At 45.8% G+C, this 25678-nt stretch overlaps 2 protein-coding genes and 2 long non-coding RNA genes across 15 annotated transcripts in view; 1 reads left to right on the plus strand and 3 right to left on the minus strand.

Annotated features, from left to right (window-relative positions):
• Positions 1-2966: 2966 nt before the first annotated feature.
• Positions 2967-4930, minus strand: LOC117755866. The gene is made up of 2 exons (XR_004612687.1): positions 4786-4930; positions 2967-4753 (listed from the first exon to the last, which is right to left on the minus strand). It is a non-coding gene; the product is annotated as an uncharacterized LOC117755866 (long non-coding RNA).
• Positions 4931-4975: 45 nt separating this feature from the next.
• LOC117755865 lies at positions 4976-7449 on the minus strand. 5 transcript variants are annotated; one of them, XR_004612684.1, is made up of 4 exons: positions 6760-7449; positions 6141-6198; positions 5782-5932; positions 4976-5578 (listed from the first exon to the last, which is right to left on the minus strand). It is a non-coding gene; the product is annotated as an uncharacterized LOC117755865 (long non-coding RNA). The 5 variants fall into 5 exon arrangements; XR_004612685.1 differs by having other exon boundaries at positions 6757-7449; XR_004612686.1 differs by lacking the exon at positions 6141-6198.
• Positions 7450-7559: 110 nt separating this feature from the next.
• On the plus strand, positions 7560-10122 carry id2a (inhibitor of DNA binding 2a). The gene is made up of 3 exons (XM_034576014.1): positions 7560-8022; positions 8340-8400; positions 9339-10122. Exons 1-2 carry the CDS (start codon positions 7669-7671, stop codon positions 8394-8396), a joined length of 411 nt encoding a protein of 136 aa, XP_034431905.1. The 5' UTR covers positions 7560-7668; the 3' UTR covers positions 8397-8400; positions 9339-10122.
• Positions 10123-11454: 1332 nt separating this feature from the next.
• kidins220a (kinase D-interacting substrate 220a) overlaps positions 11455-25678 on the minus strand; it is a 45984-nt gene continuing 31760 nt past the window's right edge. For 3 of the 8 annotated variants that reach the window (XM_034576005.1, XM_034576011.1, XM_034576006.1), the window contains 9 exons: positions 22578-22756; positions 20136-20347; positions 19555-19668; positions 18992-19051; positions 15787-15903; positions 15453-15551; positions 14338-14556; positions 13359-13580; positions 11455-12936 (listed from right to left, as the gene is read on the minus strand). In XM_034576005.1, coding sequence (XP_034431896.1) covers positions 12022-12936; positions 13359-13580; positions 14338-14556; positions 15453-15551; positions 15787-15903; positions 18992-19051; positions 19555-19668; positions 20136-20347; positions 22578-22756 — 2137 coding nt within the window. In that variant the 3' untranslated portion in view covers positions 11455-12021. Of the gene's footprint in view, positions 12937-13358; positions 13581-14337; positions 14557-15452; positions 15552-15786; positions 15904-17089; positions 17123-18991; positions 19052-19079; positions 19411-19469; positions 19669-20135; positions 20348-22577; positions 22757-25678 lie in introns of those variants that run through there. The other 5 variants (XM_034576008.1, XM_034576009.1, XM_034576010.1 and 2 more) reach the window with 5 other exon arrangements.

Here is a 25678-nt window from a genome sequence, read left to right on the forward strand (position 1 = left end):
AGCGAACCAATCACAGCTCTTGCGGACTGCGTTGACTAAACCCGTAGTTACAAGCCACAACCACAAAAGCCACAACACAACACAACTACAAAAGTCACAACACAAACACAAACACAAAAGTCACAACCGCAAAAGCCATGACACAACCACAAGAGCCACAACACAGCTTCAAAAAGCGACAACACAACCGCAAAAGCTACAACACAACTTCAAAAGCTACAACACAACCGCAAAAGCTACAACACAGCTTCAAAAGCCAACACGACTGAAATGCAACCACAACAGACGTGAGCAGCAACAGCTATTACTTGCTGTAGTCCAGTCATGGGTCATGTGTCAAGTGAGCTGCCATTTGTGAAAACCTTCCTGAAGTGTGATGCTTGTCTATTAGAGGAGTTACGGTACAGGGTGCCTGGAAGGCCCAAAAAGGATGAACCCACCTTTACCGTAGTACCTCAAACTGACAAGCATCACATTTTAACCTGCAACTTGTTTGTGTTCACCAGACAATGGCTGCTCGATACCTAGCGGCTGCTGCCTCTCTGGTTTGGAACTGTTGCATGTAATTATTATTTCCACCTCTGTTATTGTATGTGGATCTGTATTTACTCTTATTTTGAAAGTGGTTACAATACGTCCCTGACCACATCCAGAGGTGATTTTTCCGATTGGATCACAATCCGTCCAAAGTTTCTTGGGAGCATTTACACCTGTAATTTCATGAGGTCAATCGCAATCTGATCAACATAACTGCTTTTTACTTCCAAGTGTAAATGAGGTATGTGTTGACCAACCAGTTTAAACATGACTTTGTTTACCAGCCAAGACTTTCCTTAAATGTAATGGTGCAATCTCATAAAGTAAATCACTAGTTTATTAGTTTTACAGTGCACAGATTCATGGTATTAATAAAGTTCACTATAATCAGCATATTTTATATAACATTGCTTGTTTGGTATGTTAAAAGAATTAAATACAGAAAAGTACCATTGCATAAATTATATTGATGATAATCTCATCACCAGATCTATTTAGTAGCTGCTTTCAAACATATTTCATGATCCTCCTCAGCAGATTTCCCTTATTATAGAATTGTTCATGTAAGAAACTTAGAAATGTCCTTTTTTCTCCCTGGGAGCTTCTCGTCCATTTTGTCTTGATTTCAAACTATTTATGTCCTCTTTCCATTTTTAACCTGAATATATTAATACTGATTTTAATAAAACTGGAGGAACTTGTCTAACCTATTTCAATAAAGGTCTTATATTTGGTATTCAAATAAAAAATGTGGAAATAACATATGCAGAAGTTCCCTGAAATGAAAAGCAACTTCACAGTGGACAGTGACACACTCCCTTCACAAGAAACACACACACACACACAACCATGTTACCACAGATTCCAAGAAGTCTCAGGCCGGGGCGGTATCACAAGCTACTTTCACGTCTCGTATACATTCTCAATTCCCCTTGGAATAGAGGAACCTGAAAAACTGCACCCTGGGATGAAAACACCAGCTTCATCACTTCACTTGCTGAAACTCCAGTTAGCGGCGACGAGCACTGACCGTGTGAAATCACTTTAGATTTTTGCTGCATCTGTCATTTTCCTACAACACCAAATGATAATGTTGATCATTTTTCGGTGAAGTGACCTCGCCTCTTTTCTCCGAGCTGATTTCCCCCAAAAAATCTGATTTCAACAATTACAGTCTACCAGGACGTTCAACTTCCACACTGTCATACTCCCTGTGTGAGAGTGGAGATATGCAGAGCTCTGATTAGTAGGGTACAGACTGTTAGCTGCAGTGACAGCTGTGCCACAGTGATAGGTGGGCGACACAGCAATCTTAACGTGTGATTGTATGCCAATGGGCAATATTGCCCGAAAGTTATACTGCAGCCAACTTTTCCACACGGCCAACTGGTTGGTGGTTGTCACGCTGGCCAAAAGATTTGAGTGGTTCAACTCTAACACAAAATATGAGAGTGGAATTTTTAAAAACTTTGAGTGAGTAGTTCCATCACATTGTAGATGCAGGTTATGGCAGAACATATATCTGGATGGGTCAGCCGTCCACCTCCACCCAGCCTCCTGCCTCGTCCCCTGCAGCCAGCTGTGTGCTGTGGAGGAGCAGTGTGTGTGTGAGCAGTGGAGGGCCGGGCCTCCGGGGAGGCTTCGAGTGGCCACTCCATGACCAGCCTGAAAGGCACTCGGGCAGCCATGGTGTCTTTGTCTCCTCGTCCAATCTGGCCAGCTCATCTCTCCCATCCATCCATCTCCCCCAGTGCTTCCTGTCCTCCCTGTGTGCCTGCTGCAGCCTCTCACGTTACAATGGAGCCAGGCCTCGATGGCTCAGAGAACAGACACTGTCCCATCTGGACCACTGAGGACACTAAAGAGAGGCGGGAGGTGGACAGACACAGGAGGACAGCAACAGACCAGATGAGTTTTAGTCAAACCGAGGCTACTTTCTACCTTCATGTATTAGTGTTTATGTTGACAAAGAAAATGAAGTTACTCCAGACAGATGGACTCATGCTAAATTTACATGATGTGTGTTTCAGGCAGAAATGTATTGATTTTGCTGATCATAACATATGAATGTTGGGCTCCTGGTGATTATGAACTATATTCTTGGACATTTAAAGAAACAACAAATAAATTGCTAAATCTGGTCTATAAACACAGACAGAAAGTGAAGAGCACACACAGCCAACAACAATACATACAACACAATTACCCATCACTCGCTCAGCTTCTCCCACCTGGACCTCAGCTGTTGGTCAACAACAAAACAAAACAAAACAAAACAAAAAAGGTAAATTAAAAGTTAACGAAAAGCACGGAAAGGTGGATTTGGGATGAGAAAATATAGATGATGAAAAAGCTAATGGATCTCAGGGACCTTAGTATTTAAATGAACTTGCAGATTAAAAATTATGATAATAATGATACCACTAACAATCATTATACATTGTATTTGTACAGCACTTTTCAATAAACTCTGGGACACATTTCGTAGAATTTAAAGAAAAGACAAAGTAAAGATAAACATAAAAAATATACACTATTAATCATAGATTGATATATAATGAAGGATGATGATGATGTTTGCAGCCACTTTTAACATCAGTGTTTATAACAGGAATAAAAGTGCCACAGATCTCAGCTCTGAACTCCTGATGCTGTTTTGTGGGGTGGGGGTGTCTAACTGCAGACCACGCCCCTCGGGGTCGACGCAGCTACAAGAGTCGTCGCGACTCTCTGATGTGCACACTCCTGCACGCGACAGGCGCGTGGCAGGCAGAGAGGAGCAGGAGAGCGCGAGAGCTGATGGACGTGGAGAAACACGAAGTCTGCGTGTGTGTGTGCGTGTTTTTTTTTATTTTTTATTTAATTTTACGGTGGAGACGGAGCGTGAAACAAGTTCAGGAATTCAGAGTATTTTGCGTAAAAGTGCACGTTTTGTAGAAATAGCTTCAAATCAGTGGAAAGAAGTCGAGGCAAGATGAGATGAAGTAGAAACAAATGATTTAATATTTAAAGCGTCTACATCAACTCTTTGGTTATTTCCAGCCTTTATTATTCGTATTTATCGTTTATTTAATCTTAAACTTGTTACTGAATCTATACGGATTATTCTCCAAAATCTGGCAACACGTTTGATTTTATTCTACCGTCCCACAATGGCCTGTCTTTAACTCCAGGACAGCTCACACACACTACAAGTTCCTTGCCAGTTATTAGCTGCTTTTAAAATAATCTTTTGCAATTATAGAAATAGTAATAGTATTCATTATTATTATACTAATTAAGCGGGTGAATGATTTTAGATGAGCTCCGTGCAGAGCGGAGGAGGATCAACACGTTGGCCGGAGCAGACAGCCTGACGCCGGGGCTGCAGGGAGGACTGGAGCCGGTGGGCAGCTCCACTTTGTTTTCTGAACCTTATCTCCTGAACCCAAACTAATACGGAAGAGAAGGTGGAAGAGTGTGTGTGTGTGAGTGTGAGTGTGTGTGTGTGTGAGTGGGTGAGTGAGAGAGAGAGAGAGAGAGAGCTTTTATTTGTTCACTGGGACTGAGGAATGTCTTTCACTCTTGGAGGGGCAAACTTTCAGAGAAACTTAAAATATGACTTGTGGCTCTGTGCTTCTTCCGTGACAAACTCTTTTTGGTTAACAAACTAAAATAAACAAACAGATCCTGGTCATTTGACAAACTGACTCTGGGTCAGATGATGTCGGTCATCACGCTGTCACATCTGGAAACAAGCAGCCTGTGAAACAGAGAGGACACAGCTCTCACATGACAAACAAGCAGAGGGCAGGGCAGGTTAGGTTTGGTCAGTTCTAAAATTTGCCTTCAGTAAAGTTCCCGAAAGTTCAGTGGAAATCTCTCACACCCCAAACACTCAAGAGTTTAATACAAAGAACATTTTAATAGGTTTTCCAGGTTATAAAAAGAAGAGGTAAAGAATAATATAGTTGCAAGAACTAGCAGCAACCAAAGGGATGGAGTTGGTGGATTTCAGCGTTTGTGGAGGTTTTCAAATTACATGAGCAATCCTGCTAAATTAAAAATACTCCATTACAAGTCTACATTAAAATAAGTATAATTAGAAAGATTTACTCACAAGTAATTAAAGTTTAAGTATATTCAAAGTGGAGGAAATTGTCTCTGTGAGGACTATTCCACATTAAATTAAAGCATCATTTTATTGATGCATTAAGATGCATTAAGTATCGTTTTACTGTTCAAACTGTTGCAAGAGATTATTTAAACTTTTTCATATCACGTGTAAAGGTTTCACTTACAAAATTCTATATTTGATTAGATCATCATATTATCACATTAATGCAAATATTGTTTAGACTTTGTTTACACTGTCTGTGTTGTTTACTTATCATGATAATAAACCAATCAAAAAACAAAAAGTGTTTTTTATGAATTTGTAAACTCAAGATGTTAAATAAATGGAGCCTGGAGGTGTAAAGGTGTAGGTCAAATGATTTCCTCTGAAATGAAACTACAAGCGTCCAAAAAGTGTGAATGACTGTAACATTCCATCAGTGGCCAGTTCAAACTCTTCTCCTCCCTGTTGGTCACATGTCGTGTTAGTGAAGCTCCGCGTGTTCTCCTCCTGCAACTCATGGCTGCTAGACCCTCAGACCGCCACCGAGGCGCAAACCCGCAGCGACCCCGAGAAAAAACACCCGAGTCCCGGGTCGATCAGCTGAGAACCACCTCCGAAACCCCGTCTCCATGGAAACCGCCTCAGCGGCGCCGCGAGGCCTGGCTCGAGGGCTGCTGTGAATGGGATGACGTCACGGCGCCGGCGCCAGAGAGTCTGTGAGAGGGAGAGAGTGAGGGAGAGAGAGAGAGGCTGCCGCTGCCTGGTGGTTCTCTGCCCAGCTCCGGCTCTGCACCGACGTGCCCTTGCGCCAATCCATCACCTGTCCGTCAGCCATCAGTCAGGGTGCGACGCGGGAAATGTGCACAGCTGCGGGCTCGCGAGGATGGAGGAGAGAAAATGGAAAAAGCCAATTGCACCAGATGTGGACACAGACTGTGGGAGCTGCGCGTGATATTAGAAATGCACAAAAAGAGAGAGGGAGAAGGGAAAGAGGATCGCGAGGAAGAATCTGTCCGTGTCTGGTGAAGAGAACCGCGCGTAAAGAACAGTGACACAGATGCGGTTTGGTTGGATTTAGAAATGTACTGTGGAACACGAGAGTTTAAGTCTTGTATTTCTGGACGCAAATGTATCATTACATACACCTTGATGGGTCGGAGCAACTTTTGTCTCCTCTCGGTGTTTCTGCTCTCAATAATCCAGCTGCTTGTCTGTGTCTCATCTTGTCCTTTACGCAGAATCGCTCCCTCGGTTTGGCTGAGATTCACCTGCATGCGTCCTTCACTCTGTACTGTCCTGCAAAAATTATAATAAACATTAAAGTAATACTATTTCCATCTCAAGTCCACCCAGAGTTTGAACTGCAGTCATCACCACTCCTCTTAAAACCAACCCCACATTACAACATGCATTGTTTTTATATTATATCCAAATTTCAATCCAATTCACTATGCATGCAAACGCACATGGAGCACATCACAACAGCTCACACACACACGCGCACCTGCCCCCGGGGCCACTCAGTCTGTCGGTGGCATCGAACACTATCCCATCACCTCCAGCTGCAGAACGAAGCGTGTAATTTCAAATGACTCATTCTGGAAACATTAACGTGTCAAATAATCGGCAGTCACCTCTTCACGTGCTCAGGTATGAGAGCCGTGTGTGTGTGTGTGTGTAAGTCATGACTCAGTGAACCAACACCACACTCAGGTGACCGTTTACAGAGGAGGTGCGCGAGGTGTTTGGATAAATGCGCAAAGCCCACTCCAAAACCATGAAGTGGCGCGAGGCAGTGCTGAATAAAACACTGCTCTGACTGATGTTTGGTGCGCACATTAAAATCATTTAACGACTGTAATTGTTACATTTGTTTGAGTTGTATTATAGGCTACACGTTAAGGTGTGGAAAATATTTTTTAAACTTATAAATCAGCTGGTAAATCATGTTTATTTTCTGATCGGCACTGTGGCGCACCAATTCTAAAAGTTTCGATGACATTTCCCTGCAGGGATTACGCACAATTTAAGCCACAGTTGGTAAAAAAAACAAAAAACAGAGAGTGACTAAAACAATCTGAGCGTCAACACAGTGAATCTTATATTTCGGACAAGTTTACCACCATTGGATCCACAAGCTCCAGTGCACAGGGACGCGTTTTCTCATGCGTAAAAACTGCTCCGTCTTTCCTCTCGCTCTCGACCGTGTTCCTGGTGGAAGCTGTTTCTGTTTTTACCACGAACATTTTCCTGCTGGAGGCTCCTGCAGTTTGATGAAACTTGCCTCCACGCGCACACACACACACACAGAGACGCGCACACCGGTCCGGGCTGGTGTGAATTAAGAATCATCAGACGCGCCTGATGCCATCACTGCCCCTCACCTTCCAAACACCGCAACAGGAAGGAGAAGGAGAATAAAAGCATGGCTGCTGGTTTTTATTACTGATCTGTCGTTCTGATCAGTTATTAAAAATAAACTCATATAGTGTTGCACATGGAGTTTGTGAAATGTTATTTTCTCTTGGCTGCTCTCTTGGTGAATTTGAAGTATAAATGAATTTCTGCTTGATCTCCACTGCAGAACCACGAGATCAAATCAAAATCACGCACGCGGGGGTGCTGGCGCGTGCACACACCATGCCATAGTCAATTGACAGCCACGCAAATCATTAATTTTCTTGATCAGAAACAGGTAAGGGCTTAATTTTCCCCAATTGCCCACCGGAGCTGCTGGAGCGCCCTCTGCGCTCCGCCTCCAGCTCGCGTTGCCACCGGTAACGCGGAGGAGAAGGGGATGGGTTTCCGCAATCGCAGCCAATAGCAGGGCTCGTAGGCGCTGAGTGACACCGTGGCCGCTCCCAATCGTCGCGTTTGTCCCGCCCGTGTCGCATGCCCAGCCTGCCGCCTATATAAAGCGCACTGACAGTTTAGTAACCCAGTCTGATCGCTCACCGTCTGGCTCCAACCGGGACTTTAAAAAGAAGAACCACCGCAGCTTCCCTTCGCTAAAACATCAACACTGATTTAAAATGAAAGCAATAAGCCCCGTGCGGTCCTTCCGGAAGAGCAGCGCGAACCTATCGGAGCACTCCCTGGGAATCTCCCGGAGCAAGACCCCGGTGGACGACCCGCTCAGCCTCCTGTACAACATGAACGACTGCTACTCCAAGCTGAAGGAGCTGGTGCCCAGCATCCCGCAGAACAAGAACGTCAGCAAGATGGAAATCCTGCAGCATGTCATCGACTACATCCTGGACCTGCAGATCGCGCTGGACTCTAGCGTCGCACTCACCAGCCTGCATCACCCCGCGCGGCCGGGGCAGGCTCCGAGCAGGACCCCGCTGACCACCCTCAACACAGACATCAGCATCCTGTCGTTACAGGTAATTACACACGCGCGTCCTCGTCAGAAAACGGCAAGCGGCTGGATGGTGGTGGTGCGTTTGTGGAGGAAAATCCAGTGCGTATTTTATCTGTGCGCATAGCTGCTGCGCCTTGTGCGCACAAAATGGCTTGTTGGGGGGTGGGTGGGGGGGGGGGAGAAAGAAAATGGCATGTATGTGTACATTTCTTCTTTTGTTCATGACAAGAGGAAGAGCTCCGACCTACACTGCGCTGTGGCAGCGTCGGGCACTTGGATTTGGATGCTGCGTAAAAAGAATTAACGCTCTGTTGTTTGTTTGTCTTTGTTTGTTTGTAGTCGCCGGAGTTGCCGTCAGAGCTGATGACAGATGACAGCCGGACTCTGCATCGTTAAAGCGGTGAGTAAAGGCTGTCCTCATGTCTGCTGCTGCTGCTGCTGCTGCAGTCTGTCCAGGGCTCCTCTCGGGCTCCGCTGCTACAGACTGTCTCAGTCTGCTGGAGCAGGACGCCTCACAATTATTCATTCACCAATGCATTTGTGCCATTTGCTAATGTGCGCTCGCGTTGTTGTTACGGTCCCAGTGTGTGTGTGTGTGTGTGTGTGTGTGTGTGTTGTTCTTATTGCATGAGAACGTGCTGCAACACTGGGGCGTCAGTTATGGCAAAACACAGTCAGTCAACTTCCTTTGGATCGTCCATTAAAGCAGATATTTATTCATAACAATAATAATAATAAAACCAGATTCCACCATGGGCTTCTTCAGGATTTCTCCCACATCCAAAGACACATGGATCAAATTGTATAAAGTCACATTTGCAGCCTTATTATTATTATTATTATTATTATTATTATTTTTCCTCTGCACTGGAGCTATGTGGAGTAAAATGGAAGTCACTGGCTCCAGGCTGCTTGGGTTACTGTACACAAGCGGTAGTCGTCAGGCTTGTATTATAGCCTCTTGTGTCTATAATGAAGAGCATCTGCAACAGGAGAAATAATGGCTGTTTGGATTACTGCTACTACGATGTCTGCACATAATTGGTACAAGAAGTGGGTAGGCGCCAGCTGAGCGGCAATTACGCTGATTCTTCCCCAGATTGTAGGTTGAAGTTGTGCGTAAAAAGTGTGTGTGTGTCCTCCCTTCTCCCTGCATGACTGTGACTGTGTGTGTGTGTGTGTGTGTGTGTGTGTACATCTGGAGCGCAGGGTTTGCTTAGTATTGGGAGTGTTTGGTTAAATGTTAAAAACTGCGGCTTCCTCCCTGGCGCCAGTCTGTCCGGATCTCTGCCCTGTTTGCATTTTCTAAACACGCCTCTCTTTCTCAATCTTTTGCAGGTGTTTGGTCAGGACGCAAAAAAACACACACACTCTCTCTCTCTCTCTTTCTCTCTCTCTCATACACACACGCACGCGCGCAGGACCTGGGGAGCAGGACTTTACTCCCCCCCCCCCCCATTCCTCCCCCAACTCTCCACCAACCTCTGTCCTCCTCCAGGCCTGGACTCATGTTATTTTTTCTCTCTCTCTTCTGACGCTGAAACCCAGAGACTTTTTTTTGTTGCTTATAATGGGACAATCTTATGTGATGTGTTTTTCTGTTTTATTTTTTTTTTTGGACACTTTCATTGTTATTTAACTTAAGATCTTTTTTTTATTATTATTTGTGGGTCCTTTCTGGAAAATGGAAGGCGCGTTATATTCCCGTAAATGGGAGGAAAAACGAGATTATTGTCCCAAGGATTATTTCCCCTCTCCTCCTCTCCCCTCTCCCTCACCCCCTTGTCCTCCCCTCTCCTTGTTGAAGTCTTCGCTTTTTTTGCGGAGGTGGGAACGTGAATAGAAGAAAAAAAAACTTGGGTTAGTTACTGTAAAAAGTTTAGTCTTGTCTTGTCCGATTTGTTGGCACACGAAGGACTGGACGCTGTTTAAAAAGAAAAAAGTCAAAATGAAAAGAATGAAACCTTTGTCAACCCTCATCGGGGGGTTTATCTTGTATAGTTGCAGGAATTTGACACTTCTGCAAAAGTGTAATGTTGTACTTAATTATGCTGAGACTTTTTATAAAAGTAATGTAAATTGTACCTTTTTTTTATACAAAAATAAATCGAAAAAACGACAACCATTTGGAGGGTGTTTTTTTTTATTTGAAGGAGTGGATGAATTGGTGTCATGGAACCAGTGCGTGGAAAACCCAGTGTCCCAGCTGTGCGTCCAGCTGACATTCCCCCACAGCTGTATGGACACGAGGGGCTGCTTTATGTACAGAGAACATGTGACGCACTTCAGAGACGAGCTGCACAACAAAGCGTCCTTATCAGACCTGCACTGTGTGACCCCATAATGGCTGGAAACGCTCCCTCCTCGGGGGCAAACGCGACCTGTTAAGGCGCACAGTTGCGTCGCAGCTTATTTGGGGCACACTGGCTGCACTTCTACTTCCTCACATGCCATGTAAAGTAAATAGGATTAAATGGGTTTTCTGCGTGACAGCTTGAACCATTAATGCTATGGGGCTGTAGGCAGTGTTTAAAAGAAGAGGGGGGACAATTATGGAAATTTAACTTGAGGTGAAAGTGGGCCGCTGATGCGTTGCTGTTCCCAAAAGTGTTATTCTGGGAAGCTATGGGTTTTAATTCCCTTTTCTTTTTTTTTAACTGGGGTTTGGTGTAAGGGCTTTAAAAATGGGTTCTTCTGTCTTTTGATACAGCAAATGACACCGATTCTACTTCTCACACAAGATACATCAAGTAGTTGGAGCACTATTGAACAGTTTCTGCTTCTAGCCTTTGAAATGACCTGGTGATATGAACACAGTGAACGACTTGAACACTGCACTGTGCAAGTGGCATCAGTCTGGAGAAGGTACAAGGGGCCTGGGGCTGCTGGGGGATAAAGATGCCTGTCAATCATCATCGCCTTCACATTAACACCACAAACCCCCCCCCACCCACCCACCAGGCTGCACACCCACATGTAATGATGATTCATCCCCTGAGTACCACTTCATGGGATCTGTTTGGATCAAGTGAACTCTCTTTACGGCTGTTGAAACAAATAATGTATTGATGTATGAATTATAATTCTAGTAATTTACGGTGAAATGTAAAAAACTTAAATGAATAAAAACTGCCCAAAGACCCCAGCAGGTCTAACTTTGAGGGTCACTGAGCTCAAGTTGTTTCCCACTTGTCTGACAGAGTGAGACCACACCACCAGCCTGCAACACGTTCGTATGGAAAGTGCGCCATCTATCGGCCCTACATGGAACCCTCCAGTGACAACCCTCATCTCAGCCTGCAACTGTCTTCCATCAAACTGCATTAAAAAACGTTAAAAAAAAAAGACTTAGATGAATTTACTTAGCGGCTAAATCTCAGTCTACACGACTCCACCGATCACAGCTGGTTTTCCTGTGAGAAGCGGCGGAAAAAAGAGAAAACATGACACCGAGTCCACAGGGTCCACAAGTTTATTGATTCACAAAACACAGTTTCACAAGGAATTTCGGAAAAAAGGCCGATACCGCTCTGGAGTCGAGTGCATGCGCTTTCTTCTACCACAGAAAATACCAACAACACCGTACCACTGTCTACGCCATCTATTTCAAATCTATTACATATTTTTACTCGTTTCCTGAAACGGCGCCTGCAACAATTTGTCCACAACAAGTAACATCTCATCATGCGACACAACATTTCCACACGACAGCAGCACGTTCACGTGAGAGAAATCGCACAGTAACTATCCAAACAGAGGAGAGGAACACGCATCGTAACACAAGGGAAGGTAAAACATCCCCGATTTGACCTGACCAAAGCATTTCCTGGTGTAATTAAATACTAATGTAACTACAGATGTATCCTAGTACTACTCACAGCTGGTTTCCTACACTTTCTTCCAAACATTGAAACACTACTCTCCTCTAATTCTTTGGAACACGTCACAACATCAAACGACAACATCAAGAAGAGCAGCCTACACGCCACTCATCAGAACAACAAACACGTTTGGCTCCTGCTCAGAGGACGCTCTCCCTCTCGTCTCCAAGGCTGATGGTGAGCAGGTTCTGGTTGTGGATGGTGGCAGTCGTGGTGTTAGTGGTGTCGCCGCTGCTGCCGGGGGTGATGACGATGGCCGGTGAGATGTCGATGCCCAAGGAGGAGTTGGTGGTGGACTGTGTGCCTGTGATGTTGGCCTGCCGCTGACGGCTGTTGTTGGTGTTTGTGTTGGTGTCAGTGGGACTGCTTGTGTTGTTGTTAAGCGTGGTGTTGCTGGCCGTGCGGTTGAGGTTGCCAATGTTGCTGGACGGCCATCCTTCGTCGGGGCTGCTGGCCATCAGGCTGGCCTCGGACGGAGCCTCGGAGCAGATGGACATGCGGGTCACTGTGGCGTCCTGCAGGCCGCTCAGGCTGCTGGGGAGGAGGCCTCTCTTCTTCACCAGCCCCTCCAGCTCCAGCTCAATCATCCCGGGCCTCATAGCATCTCCCTCTGCGCCAGCGTCACCTTGAGCCTCCTCCAGGGAGCGGTCCGAGGAGCGGTCCGAGGAGCTGTCGCTGGAGCGCATCCCCGAGTCAGACGAGTCCTTCTTATCCAGGAGAATTTCGCTGAGGAAGCCGGGCTTGGTCAGCAACCCAGCGGGGTGGGAGGCTCTGTAGGATGAAAGAGCCTCTTTGTGGAGGAGAGGTGTGGTGTTGTCAGCGTCGTCTGGGCCAGAGTCTTCATCGTTGGGAAGCTTGTGGTAGTACGACCCAGCTGCCTTCTTCCTGGGGCCCGGGGTCCTGGAGGATGAGCTGTGGTCCAGCTTCTCATCCTCTTCACTGATGGGGTCCAGGGGCGGGGCATCGCCCCCTGAGGCGAAGTCTGTGGCATCAATAGTCTTGGAGCCTCTCTTGCTGAGGGACTTGCGGCCGTCTTGGTCAGCTCCTTCCTTAGCCTGACGAATGGGAAGAGAATTTCAATGAGAATAACATGAAAATATACAGTATCCTGAGCGATTGGCAGAGAGGCCTCAGTAGAGGGGATTCCTGTCTGTTTTTATGTGCCAAGACAAACAAGGAGTTTAAGTCAATAATTAAGAAACACAAGAAGCAGAGATTTCCCCCCTTTCTGTTCCAGAATAAAACGTTTACTACTGCACAGGCCAGAGAAATAAAAAAAATGTAAAAAGCACAAGTTAAAGAACAACATAGCATTCAGGCTGACCTCAGGAATACGTCGACACAGATTAATGACGACGGTTACCACAAGTTATTTTCCTGACAGCGGGGAGCTTCTGCTCGGATTTGACTAAAGTATTCATGTCGCCAGTGATGCATTGACAAAAACTCCACAGTGTACTTGTGACTGTCCACCCACCCCTCTGTCCTCTGAGCTGGCAGCCTGCAGGAACTGGCCGGGGTGGGGCTGCACGGGCCGCTCTCCTCCACTGCCGGACATCTCCACCTGGGCCATCTGAGCGATGTACTCCCTGTAGGCATCACTATACTCGGCCTGCTGCTTGTCTGTCAGCTTGCAGATGTCATTGGAGGATTCCTGGGAGTTGAGGCTGGACATGCTTGAGGTGCGGTGATTTGCCACCTGACAAGACGAGACAGAATCAGGGTTGGTTTGTAAACAGCCGCGTGAGTTTGTTGAAGAATATATTTGTGTTGAATCATAGCACCATGGTTGTGCGCTGTTCCTTTACACTGCATATTTCATATTATAAATATAGAAAAAGTGGCAGTTACAGTGCATTAGTAACATATATTCGAATTTAAAGTTGCCGGCAAAGATCGCAGACTGAGCGGCGATGAAAAGGCGTGGTGTGTTTGCAGCCTTGCTTGATTTGAATTTGAAACACATCAAAAAGTGCGATCATATAAAATAGCTTCGGAGCCAGCTGTCTACGTGTGAGTGTTTGCTCGTGCCTTGCAGATTTTGCAAATTGGGAATAGGGGAAGGTGAAAATAACAAACACGGGGCCCTCAACACCTTTTTGCTGCACTGCAGATTGTGTGTACATGTGTGTATTTTTAATTCTTCCATCTCCGCGAACACCATGAGCTTCCTGTGCCGTTCTCTTTTCTCACGTAAAACCACATTAATGTGAAACCACTGAGGTCAGTAACACGCTGGCGGAACGGCTGCGCGGTGCAGAGGACACGTGGCCATGTGACAGTTAGGGGCGTATGACCTTGCGAGTAACACACTCACACACATATGCTAACACCTGCAACTTTTACTCATCTGTTTTGGGTTGAGTATAATATGCACACACACATCCGATGGGTGTGTGTGTGTGTGTGTGTGTGTGTGTGTGATCGTATCTGAGGTGGTGGTGGAAAAGACTGACCGGCCAGTGCAAGTTGGTGCTGTTTCTCGGGGGCTCCTCCAGCCCGGCCCCGCTGAGCTCCTCGAAGCTGAGGTTGAGGCTGAACGCCGCCGCCTCCGACGGGGCTCCTCCTGGGCGCCTGACGGGCTCAACGTGGTGCACGCTGCTGCCCTGCTCGCTCAGAGCCCGGGACTCATCGTGAAGCACAGCCTGGCTTTCAGCATGACGTTGCTCCATCACCTTGGGAAAAAGCATCATGGCTCAAGATTTCACATCAACAAAACTTTTGAGTTGGGTTTCGGAGTTGGTCGTAAACATGTTTTTTGAGAGCATGTGATGTACAAAACAGGAATGTGAGGCGACAACAAAAGCATGTGCTTGCGAGAGGAGCACTGTGAGCTGTTCCTTAAGTAGAGCTATTCAGCTGTCCACTCCTGCCCAACAATAACCTCCCTTCATACAGATACCAGGCAGCCATCTTGAACCAGATGGCTGTGCTGGCTGCGTCCTGGCAACACAACACTGTTTAGTACGTGAAGCCGTCAGGACACTGCACTCTCCAGCTGCTCGTATGTGTTGCCCCTGCATCAGATCCCCGGTAAAACACGACCAATCCCGGGCTCTGGTTTGGTATTAGGAGCACAGACTGACATCTGACGGAGCGGAGCCGGCTACATGTGTCAGTGATTTCAGCCGCGGCTCAGCCGACAGGACTCCTGGCTGAATGACCTTCTCGTAATACGGATTATAAAATCTCCGATCCTAATATATCTCAGCGCTGCTACAAGATGTCGTATTTTGTGATCCTGTCTTGCTTCTTTTTGGAATAAACAGGAGCTGACATGTTTCAACAGCAGGACGGCTCTGGCAGGAAAAGTGTCTGCAAAGTATCACAGAGGAGAATGTGCGCTATTGTAAATCTATTTCAGGCTTTGACTCTATAGAGTAATGAAAAGGTGGTTGTTATGTGGTGGACTTTTTGTCATTTAATCATGATGGCCCACTTCTTTTGATTTGACTCAACACACCATAATCTCTCATCCCATTTGCAACTTTATATGTTTAACACGAGACCCCCACAGGGCAGCGATATTAAATCAGGCTGTGAGGGAAGTGAGGGAGGAATTTAGTCTCACCATTCCCCTGAAGAGCTGCCAGTCGCCAAAGTTCATCTCCATCTCCTTCTTCAACTCATCCAGGTTACACTGAGACAGCACGCGGCCGTTTACATTGGCCTGCAATGGACAAGGAAAGGATGGATTGGTTTGTGAATGTGTTTAAATTAGAATCAGGCAACATTATTGTGTGAGGAGGCAGTTAAAAAGGAAACTGGAAAGAAACTATGTAAAGAATATGAAAACAACATGCGCGTTAACTATCCGCAAAGTATCAGAAAACTTTTTTTCCCCTCTTCAATAACAAGCTTTAGAAACATATGGATCGAAATCTGCCTGTTATTGACAGACACACCTTCTTGATGATGGAGGTGTATTGAGGCAGCATGCTGGAGTCGATTCCATCCATCTGTTTGAGACGCTCACACACGGCATCTGTGTTCATAGAGCTGAGCAGGGCTCCGGCAGAAACCTACACAGACACGTGCATACATAATGAGAAAAGGTATTCAGAGTTTTCCAGTGGATTAAGGTCACCGGGGCAAACTCGACACACTGTGTTAGAGCAGCTCATCACTCCTGACCCAATCGATTAGGTTCAAAACAAGCGACAATTCCTGGCAGAGTCGTGCAGGCCAGTTGCTGCGACGCAGACAGAGGCGCGACACACCACAATCCCACACACCGTAACTTTCTCCACCAGTCACACAGTGCAAAGTGTCAAAGTAAACATGGCTGTCAACCTATCCAAATACACTATTACCTGCTCTTATTCCCCTTTCCTCACTGTATACATAAAGCGAGTAAAGTGTGTGCACAACACTTGAGGGATGGAGCCTGCAAGTCTGTGAGGCGCAGCGGAGCCGAGCTGAAGCAGCGGGCCGGCGAGGAGCTATGAGGCTTGATGTGAGTAATGCCAGTGGCCTGTTGATGCTGTCGAAGGCCTCGCAGACAGACAACACGCCACCCTGCTGGCACGTAAACTAAACAAGCCGCATGTACCCTCCTGCGTCCCACTCCCCTCCCTTCTTCCACTCACCCCACCAGCTCGTCTTTGTGTAACTTCACTCTTGTTCCTTCCTTCCCTCCCTCCCTCCCTCCCTTCCTCCCTCTCACATTCCTTCCCCCTCAGTCTCCTGCACTGACCTCCTCCTCTCTTTTCCATCACTCTGCTTCTCTCTTCTTCCCACCCCTTTCCTCACCTCTGTCCTCCCCCATCTCCCAGCTATTAACACCATTAAGGAACAGCTTCAGACTCGGCCTTCCTTTGGGTTTTGTTTATGGTTTCGAGGGAGAGGAAAGAAGAGCTTTGTCGGACTGTGAGTGGTTGTTAGACAAAAAAAAATAAGCAGCTCACACAACACTGTACACAAGAGTAGGGGCCAACTTTCTGTAGTGGTGGGCAAGAGGATGAAAACTGGCACACAGGGAGGATAACTACTGTTCATGTCCACATAAGAGAGGGATTTCTCTCGAATGAAACTACATTAGTGAATCTACTGTACTACTACAGGACATGTGTTTTGACTTCTATTATCATCTTCTTCTACAGCATGCTTAATGAACCAATGTGTTAGCGTTAAAGGTGAGGAAGAGACAGGTGCAAGATGGAGAAAATGTTGGGTGTGGAGGTGAAAGCGATGAAACCAAAGGTGTACCTGCTTTAATTTGTAAGGCAGCGACTTTAAATGCTTCATGAGGAGACAAAAAAGAAGCAGACAGACAAATAGTCAGACGGAAATACACACAGACGCTCATGACATTATTTTTAAGCCGAGACTGTACCTGTGAAGAAAAAAGGAAAGAAGAGAGGAGGCAGAAATTACGACAGACAAGCTGCACACATGTTGAACTCATCATCAGGGGACAGGAGAGACATTGACAGCAGTGCAGACAGACATTTATCCGACGCACAGCAGGCAAGGACACGGCTCCTTTACAGCTGCCACCGCTCAGTCAGCCAGCTACGTCAGGCTGGAAAAGAAAAGGCTATTGGAAGTTGAATTATGACACAAGGAGATTTAGTTGTTTTCGCCAGAGTCAGCGGGCTTTTCGCAGTCATCATCTCTGCAGACAGAACGGATTGAGAAAGAGACAGAGACGGAGAGAAAGACCCAGCGAGAGAGAGAGAGTGAGACATCTCTCACTCTGACTGGAAAAAGGCAGAGGTTTCACTTCAGGAGAGGCTTTGAACGCGACTCCTCGACTCAGACTGCGACATGTGTTCTAAGAACACGAGCAATAGCGTGAATGTCTGCGGGTGTGTCTGCATGTCTGTGTGTGTTGTGTGTGTGTGTTTATGTGAACCCTCCCAGTGTGTGTGTTTGATAAGACCGTAATTACAGCTGGGCTGAGCTCAGGGCCGGGCAGAAGGATGGGGAAGAGGAAACAGAGCTCTGTGAGGGAGGAAGCGTCTTGGTAAGGAGATAAGCTCTACCAGCGCTGGGCTCTTTGTCAGTGTGTGTGTGTGTGTGTGTGTGTGTGTGTGTGTGTGTGTGTGTGTGTGTGTGTGTGTGTGTGTGTGTGTTAGAGTGTGTGTGTGTGTGTGTGTGTTGCCAGCACCAACAGTTGCTCTGATGATAATCCCAGCAGGCCAAGGAGTCCATACTCACAGTTATATCGGCGAGGCAATTACACTGGTCTAGGCCCGCTTACATATGACAAAGAGTCACACACAAATGAGCGAGTGTGCGCACACACATCCACATTCGCAGATTTGCAGAAATACAGGCACACACATGAGCACTGCACAACGAGATAAAGAGCAAACCAAACTGGGATAAGATGGGCTAACGTACATCGAAAAGCCAGAACGGGAGGAAACTGAGGAAATTTATACTGAGGAACAAAGGAGACAAAAGAGCAGCGAAGATATGAGGAACGGAAAACGGTACAAAAATTAAAAAGAGCGATGTCAGTTTAAAGGGAAGGATTTTAAGAAATGTAAAAATAGAAATATACAGTCAGAAGAGATAGAGGGAATGAAAATTACATAGTAATCTGTGTTTTAATCTTTCGTACAGCTCCTTTAAATGCTTGCTGGCAGTGCGCTGATAAGTGGCTTTGTGGAGCAGAGTGCTGTTATCATCAAATTGTTCTAATAGTGGCTGCCTGCTCTTGAAATGTGTGAATATCTGGGTGGAGAGATTTAGGTTATTTTCAGTGTCACGTGATGCATTCCTGAAGTGGGTTAAACAGCATTTTCTTACCCACTATGAAAGCTGCTCTGCCAATATCAGAGTTAACTTCATTCAGCGTATTATATTTACATATGCTGAAGCTTGTTTCTATATTGTTAAGTACATTGCACCGTGCAGCCCAGTGTGATTATCTTTATTTGCTCTCTCTGCTTCTATAAACCACAGCGACAAAATAAGTGGTCTGTCAAACACTCAGGCGTGCATGTTATTCATGCAACACAATCAATGAAAGATGAGGTTGAAGCGTCAGGACAGCAGGCTGATTACGAAGGACTAGTTATGTTTGGATAAGCACAGTGCAGCACAACTGTACGTGTGCAGCATGGGTGCTAATAAGTCAGCTAATGTTAGTCAGGTTACCATGGCGGGGTCAGAGGGGGAGGAGGGGAGGCTTTCTCTGGCATCCTCTGCAATAACATCCTGACGTAGGCACAGAATGGAGACACAAGGACTAATGAAGGTTGAGTTCATGACCGCTCAATTTACGGTTTAACCTTTGACGTCTTTACTCTGGGTTTGGGCTCACAAGCTGAGATATAGCCCCACCAGCATCAGGAGCTGGACAGTGATTTGTATATGGAGCAGTGAAGAGATTAAAAACATCAGGAGCTAATGGAAATGTAACTGAAGAGTGGGGAAGAGAGGGATGGAGGAGAGAGGTAGATGAAAAAAAAGTAAAGGAGGTCATGCTGTAAGTCGACACAATGGACCCGATAGTATATTATTATACAGTGAGTGATATAATAGTACTATGAGGGTGTTTTCTTTATTACATTTAAGAAAATATGAATGCAAACAGAATAACGTCTCCCCTAACTGGTGCTGCTGGGATACTGAAACTTTCAATCAGTCCAATCACACAGAAAATTTTGTTGCATAATGTAACTGCAACACCAACTATAGTGCACTACTTCTTTACTTACAAGTCCATTGGTGTCCATAGGTAGGCCAGTTGGTTTAATGGAGAGATGCGAGGATGAGGGAGCATGGTGGGAGTAATGCCGTGGCAGGTGATACACATGATGTGGGAAATAAGGCTACGAGGGAGGAAGGAAGTAATACAGGGGAGGGGGAGAAGAGAGGAAGTAAAAACAAAATGAAAATCATAAAATCATACGAGGGAACTCATGGGAACACATCTGACAAAAATGCAGTGGGGAGATGATAACATTTCTAACTTAATCGTGTCATGTGGTACAAACAAAGATCTGTTTACTGCACAATTCACTCAGTTTTAAATACCAATGGGTCATTGCAACATTAAACAATTATAACAGAGGAACAGAGGAGGTAAACTCAGAAAGATGTGTGGTTGCTTGTGGTTGTGGGGATCAGTGTGTGTACCTCAGGTGACAGACGCTGTTTCTACTTTCGCTGTTAGAAAGTGACATGTTATTTTATGACCCTGACAAACAGTTACTTTATTTTTGGATGGCACTAGATGGACTCTAAATAGAAGGTAGAAGACTAGGTTATCTACTCGTGAGTCCCTGTTCTGTCTCACCCGGTTGTAGAAGGGGTGCTGTGGTCCAGTCATCCCGCTGAAGTAGGCACTGTGGGGCTGAGGAGGCAGGGGTCCAGTGAAGGAGCCTGCCGGCGAGCAGGCGGAGGGGGGCTGGCCATAACCTGATTGGGGCCGGGGCACTGCCTCATGCAGTGGCAGCGTGGGATAGGTCACTCCCCCCATGTGTATCTGCTCCCTGGCCGCACGCACATCTAAGAGATGACAGAGCGGGAGAGGAGAGAAGGAAGCATTTATCCGCGTTGCTGATGATCATGTCTTGGCGATGACTATAAAGACCCTTCAGATCCACCCACGCATCAATAATTTAGCTTTATTTCATCATCTCCAGAGAATCGAGGCAGTCGTGAATCCACAGAGAAAAATACATATCAAACAATTGACGCGCACACGAGCAAAACTGCTTGATTCTGGACGCACTGGGGAATACAACAAGAACATTGTTGCTGAACATGTTCTCCTTATCCAAAATACAAGACAATCAAACAGCTGAATGCTGGAGAGACAACGAGCGCAGATGTTACAATTACAACAACCTTTAGCCGAGAATTACATTCTCATTTTGATTTCTATTACTCGGTTTGCTCACAAACCAGCAGGCTTGCTGATATTCTGTGTTTTCCAAATTAGACACCAGCCATGTGACGACTCTGGCACACCGAGCCCAATGCGGTCCCCGACAAATAAAGAGACCCATGTAAACAAACAAAACAGACCATGTGAACTCATAGACACTGTCTCAAAAGCGCTTTGCCGCAATTGTCTTCACATAAATCAATTTGACTTTGAGCCGAAGTAGGAGCTGAGTGGGGAGCTTTGGTAAAATCTCCCAAATTAAAGTCAAATAAGCCCAGAGGCAGAACAGAGTGGCTCTGTGTGGCTGGCAAAGAAAGTACGAACCAGAAACAGAAGCAGGCACCAGAATGTCTCCTGGTTATACAAGTGGCTGCTGAATGACACACTGAGTGAGACCCAATCCAGCCTGTGAACACAATGGGGGCCTTATGATGTGATTCAGCCTCATGGGCGGGTATCACTGACAGCACTGCCCACTGGCTGGCCACAGGACACCGGGCACCAAGTACCGACTCGGCCACAGAGGGAAGGGAGGGAGCGGGATGACTGGTTAAGAGCGCTGGTCACCTTCCGCTCCCGGAGGAGACGTGTGGAGGTGAAAATACCTGCATCCTCTTGATTAAACATACACAAATAAATACATTTGGCGGATATGTGAGGTGTATACACACACCTACACAACTTTAGGAGTGGAGAGCTGTACTTTCAGACTGGACGTCTGCTTGTAGAACTTGGTCAGCTGCGCCCTCCGTGACTCAACCTTGGCTTAATGGAACAGACTTTGTGTGTGTGTGTGTTTTCTGTGGTCTCATAACACTATGATGCAGCAGCTTCACACTAGCCGTCATTGACACTCTTGTATAGGCAGAACGGACACTGACGCACGGTAGCAAAAAGTATGCTTCCAAGAGCGTTGGAAGCACACTTCCAGATGAATAATGATGCATTATTACGTCACTGCAACTACAACCAGTGACATTTTGGTGCAACACTGGAGGCAGACTGGTGACAGCAGGTGAAAGTATTGTCCCGATCCCACACCGCCGTAGTGGAAAGCCTGCTCGACATTTGATTGTTTGGAAATGAAAAGCAGACTGAAGGTTTCCGAGAGCCCCACCAGAGCACAATTTTAGAGCAGACCCTGCTGCAATGTTATGAGTAACGTGTCTGCCAAATGAGCTGGCACTCAACGCATCAAATCATGTACAGTTCCTTTGTTTCTCCAAGCGATTGTATGCTCTGTCCTTTTAGGTACTTTAAACATGAATGTACAGTTTCTCTGATGACACTGCAACAGGCATACAGGCTTAACACTGGCACTTTCTGTGTGCCTGTCACTCGGGTGCACAGAAGAGCAAACTCATACACCAGGACTAGGCTCACCAGCCAACCACAGTCATCAACCACCACCAACCTGAGTCCCTTCAACGCCCTGGCAGCTACGACTACAGGTAGAATCTACTACTAAGGGAAAAGACTGCTGAATGTAGATAAAATGTTTAAATTACATGTAGATGTCAGCACAAATACTGTATATAGAGGCTACTATCACTAACAGTGAGTCACTGCTGTGGATTTCTGACCCCAAAAAGGTTGGACCTTTTGTTAAGGTCGAACCTGTGGCATCTTAGTCTTTAAACCACATCTTGCTGTCATGGAGATGGCTTCATTTTTCTTTTGTTTTGTTGTCACGTGATAACAATTAAAACCATCTCCATGACAACGAGCAACTCAATGTGGCGAAGGAGGACATGAGATGTGGTTGCTGATACTGTGCGACACCATTCCAAAGACATTGTCCGCTGGTTTTTCATGCCTCTGCACTTTACGCTACAAGTTTGTACAAACCTGCTATGATCTCCCTGAGTTTGGGGTCCAGGTTGACGGTCCAGGGCAGGAACGTCTCCACTTCTCTGGCAGTGAGGACAGGCGTCCTGGAGGAGAGGAAGACCTCAAAGCTGCGGATGTCTCCATCGATCTCCAGCAGTGGCTCCACGTCCTTAGTGGTGGGGATGCTCTTGGAGATTCTTCAGAGGAAAAAAGGAAAAGAGAAGGAGGTTAATGTCGTGATAGTTTTGATATTTCCATATTCATAACCATACGCAAATATGAATTTGAATGGTTTGGCAATTAATAATTGTTAGGATTATGTTTCTTCAAATTCATTAGATTGGGAATAAAAAGAGGTTATACAAGGAAATTCTACAAAGCTTGATGGGGAAAATCTAATTATGTAAAAGGTTAAAGAGGACAATACAATAAATTATGCTGCGTTATTGACATATGGCACAAATGTGTCAACATATCAGGTTTCGCTAAGTTTGACTGGTAGTTTTGTAGCTGTATAAGCAACACATTACTTTCAGATGAAAAAAGAAAAGAGGAAATAGCAAGCGGTACTGTTCAGATGGAAGAGATATGCAACGGTCATCATCATTATGAGAGCAGAGAGATAACTGGATTTAGAGAAGGCAAGATAGTGAAAGGGGGGATGTTTGGGGACAGATAGAGTGAGGGATGTTATCTTTTCTCAGCAGAGGAGGAAACCTGAGAAGATGACAATCAGGGTAATTTAAGCAAGAAGCAGACGGAAGCACGTCATGATGCGCCGCTATGGTTGACATGGTGTTTGTTATCACAGGCTTTAAGTAAACACCATGTTTGGAGATTGTTCCGTTATTGTGTGATACTGTTTTTCCTGTCAATACTGTAGAGAAAAAGAATGTTGTATTACATTCAGAACCTTGCTGCGTTCAGTTTATGGAATATTACATTTAAAATAACCTGAAAACTGCACAATATCAAGCTTAAAGCTGTAGTTTACGAGTAGCGGCAGCAGAGTCTCTGAAATGATGAATCGTGAATACAAACACTCAAGTGTTGGGAGTCGGAAATGTCAATTCAATTTCAGCTGCACAAGGTTTAAAAAGAGATATCAGTTTAATCAAGGACAACGTAACATGTGGCCAAGGCTACAAGGAAAGCAAACACCAACAACCCAGAGCGATCAGTACATCTCCCTAATCCTATCATTCAGACACGAAAAATATGAAACCATGAGTGACTTATGACACCAGCCATTCATCACCAGAATGCGCCGCTCTTATCAGATGAATGAGGGGAGTTCAGCAAGGAGCGGGACATCTTTCTCATGTCTGCCTCCATTTCTCATGCAAACCCTCCATCATTTCCTCAGTAGATGCCTTCTCTCTCCCTACATCCTGTTTAACCTTCCCTCCTCTCAGATCAACCCTGATCCACCCTCCTCCTCGTGCATCCGCCCCTGTGTGTGCACTGGTCGGCCGCGCTGCGAAACGCTGGCTCATGCGTTGGGTTTTTCCCTGGGCCTGATATGTACTTGATAGCGAACACAGGCAGGCCTTTCTGCGACTTGATTGGATGATTAGTGCCACAGCTGCAGCACGCTAGCGAAGTCAGTGTGCGGTCAGCATCTGGCGAAGACTCGACACGGCACACCGTAAACTAATAGCCTTTACTATCGGCTAACCCTTTCCAGTTAACACAGTGGCTGAAATGTCCCCTGTCAGCTGTTATATCATTTCCATTTTCAGCTTTTAGCTGATACCCCAACCCACACTGATTACAGTGAGTGAACAGGTAGGGGTCCAGTCTTCTGTTCAAGGACACTCTGACAGGACAGATGGCTGGTGATGGACACATCTGCTGTTGGAGGGCTCGGACCTGTGACCTTGTGGTTACAGGAGTCTGGCAAGAAATACAAGGAGGTGGTGTCCAAGGGAGGCGTTTTGATTATGAGTAACTTAAATGTGGAGATATTATCATTTTATCACAGAATCTCATTTAGCTAATTCCAAATCAGGAAAAAAACAAGTACCTGCAAATAGTAAGATGGCGAAGACAGAGGCCTCTCTCACACCAAACCCCACACCCTCTTACTAACCACTTCCACAACCAAATATCAGGCAGTGAAAGTGAGTTGCATTACATAGGTGCTGAGTTACTGGCCATGTGCAACACCATGTGTGACAAATGTAAGTTCTACATTCCACTACATTTGCAAACTTGTGCAAACATTCACTCTTAAGCAGCTGAAGCTAAGATAGAAATTAATTCTGTCATACAAAGGTTAACATCTTAAAGGTTACATTTTATTTAGGATCTAGTCCAGAAAAATGTTCATTTGACTCAAGGGTATTGTGTATATAAAGGGACTCTTGCAAAAACTTAACCGTTTATAAACAAAAAACTAATAAAAATAAAGATATGCCATCACAGAAGCTGGGAGGACATTTTATTTGGGAATGAGCAGGGATGTGAAAAGATATGACAGTTTCTGTTTCCGCAATAGAGAGATTAGTCCGTCCCACAGTTTTCTGCTTAATTTACACTCAACATCTTAATGAAAGCTGCTCCTGATCCCCTGATCGTTGCTGCAGACTCTGGCTCCAAATGCCCAAGACGGAAGTATTTGTATCCTTTGCTTAAGTTCTGGAGTGGGAGGAAGAAGAGGTGCGTCATCCTTCTTTATATTCACTCTAAGGTGTGACTACTAACAGAGTTAGACTCTGTGACTGAGTGTCAGTGGTGAGTGTGCTGTTTTGAGAAATGCCCATAATCATTATCTTTGTGCTCCATCAATACACCTCTCCCTAATCCTACGTGATGCTCCTGCTGATTCACTTCTCAGCAGACCAGGTCCAGGTGGGTCACCCCCAACCCAGCTTACCCCACCCCACTGCCGGTACAGAGACACTCGGACTGACAGAAGAGAGAATAGGCTGTGAGAGGAGAGGACACATAGACACAGCTGGGCTCCAGTGGACAAAGCCCTCTCAGTCTTTTCTTCGATTAGAACCTTTAACGAGACCCAAAAGGTCGAGGAAGCTCCATGTTGGCACACAGATGAACCCCGCTCATGTGACCTCTGCTGGGGAGGATGAGCAGGACACTGAAAGCACAGATGTTAC

This window comes from Hippoglossus hippoglossus, chromosome 22, assembly GCF_009819705.1.
Source record: "Hippoglossus hippoglossus isolate fHipHip1 chromosome 22, fHipHip1.pri, whole genome shotgun sequence".
In the NCBI taxonomy this organism is placed as follows: domain Eukaryota; kingdom Metazoa; phylum Chordata; class Actinopteri; order Pleuronectiformes; family Pleuronectidae; genus Hippoglossus; species Hippoglossus hippoglossus.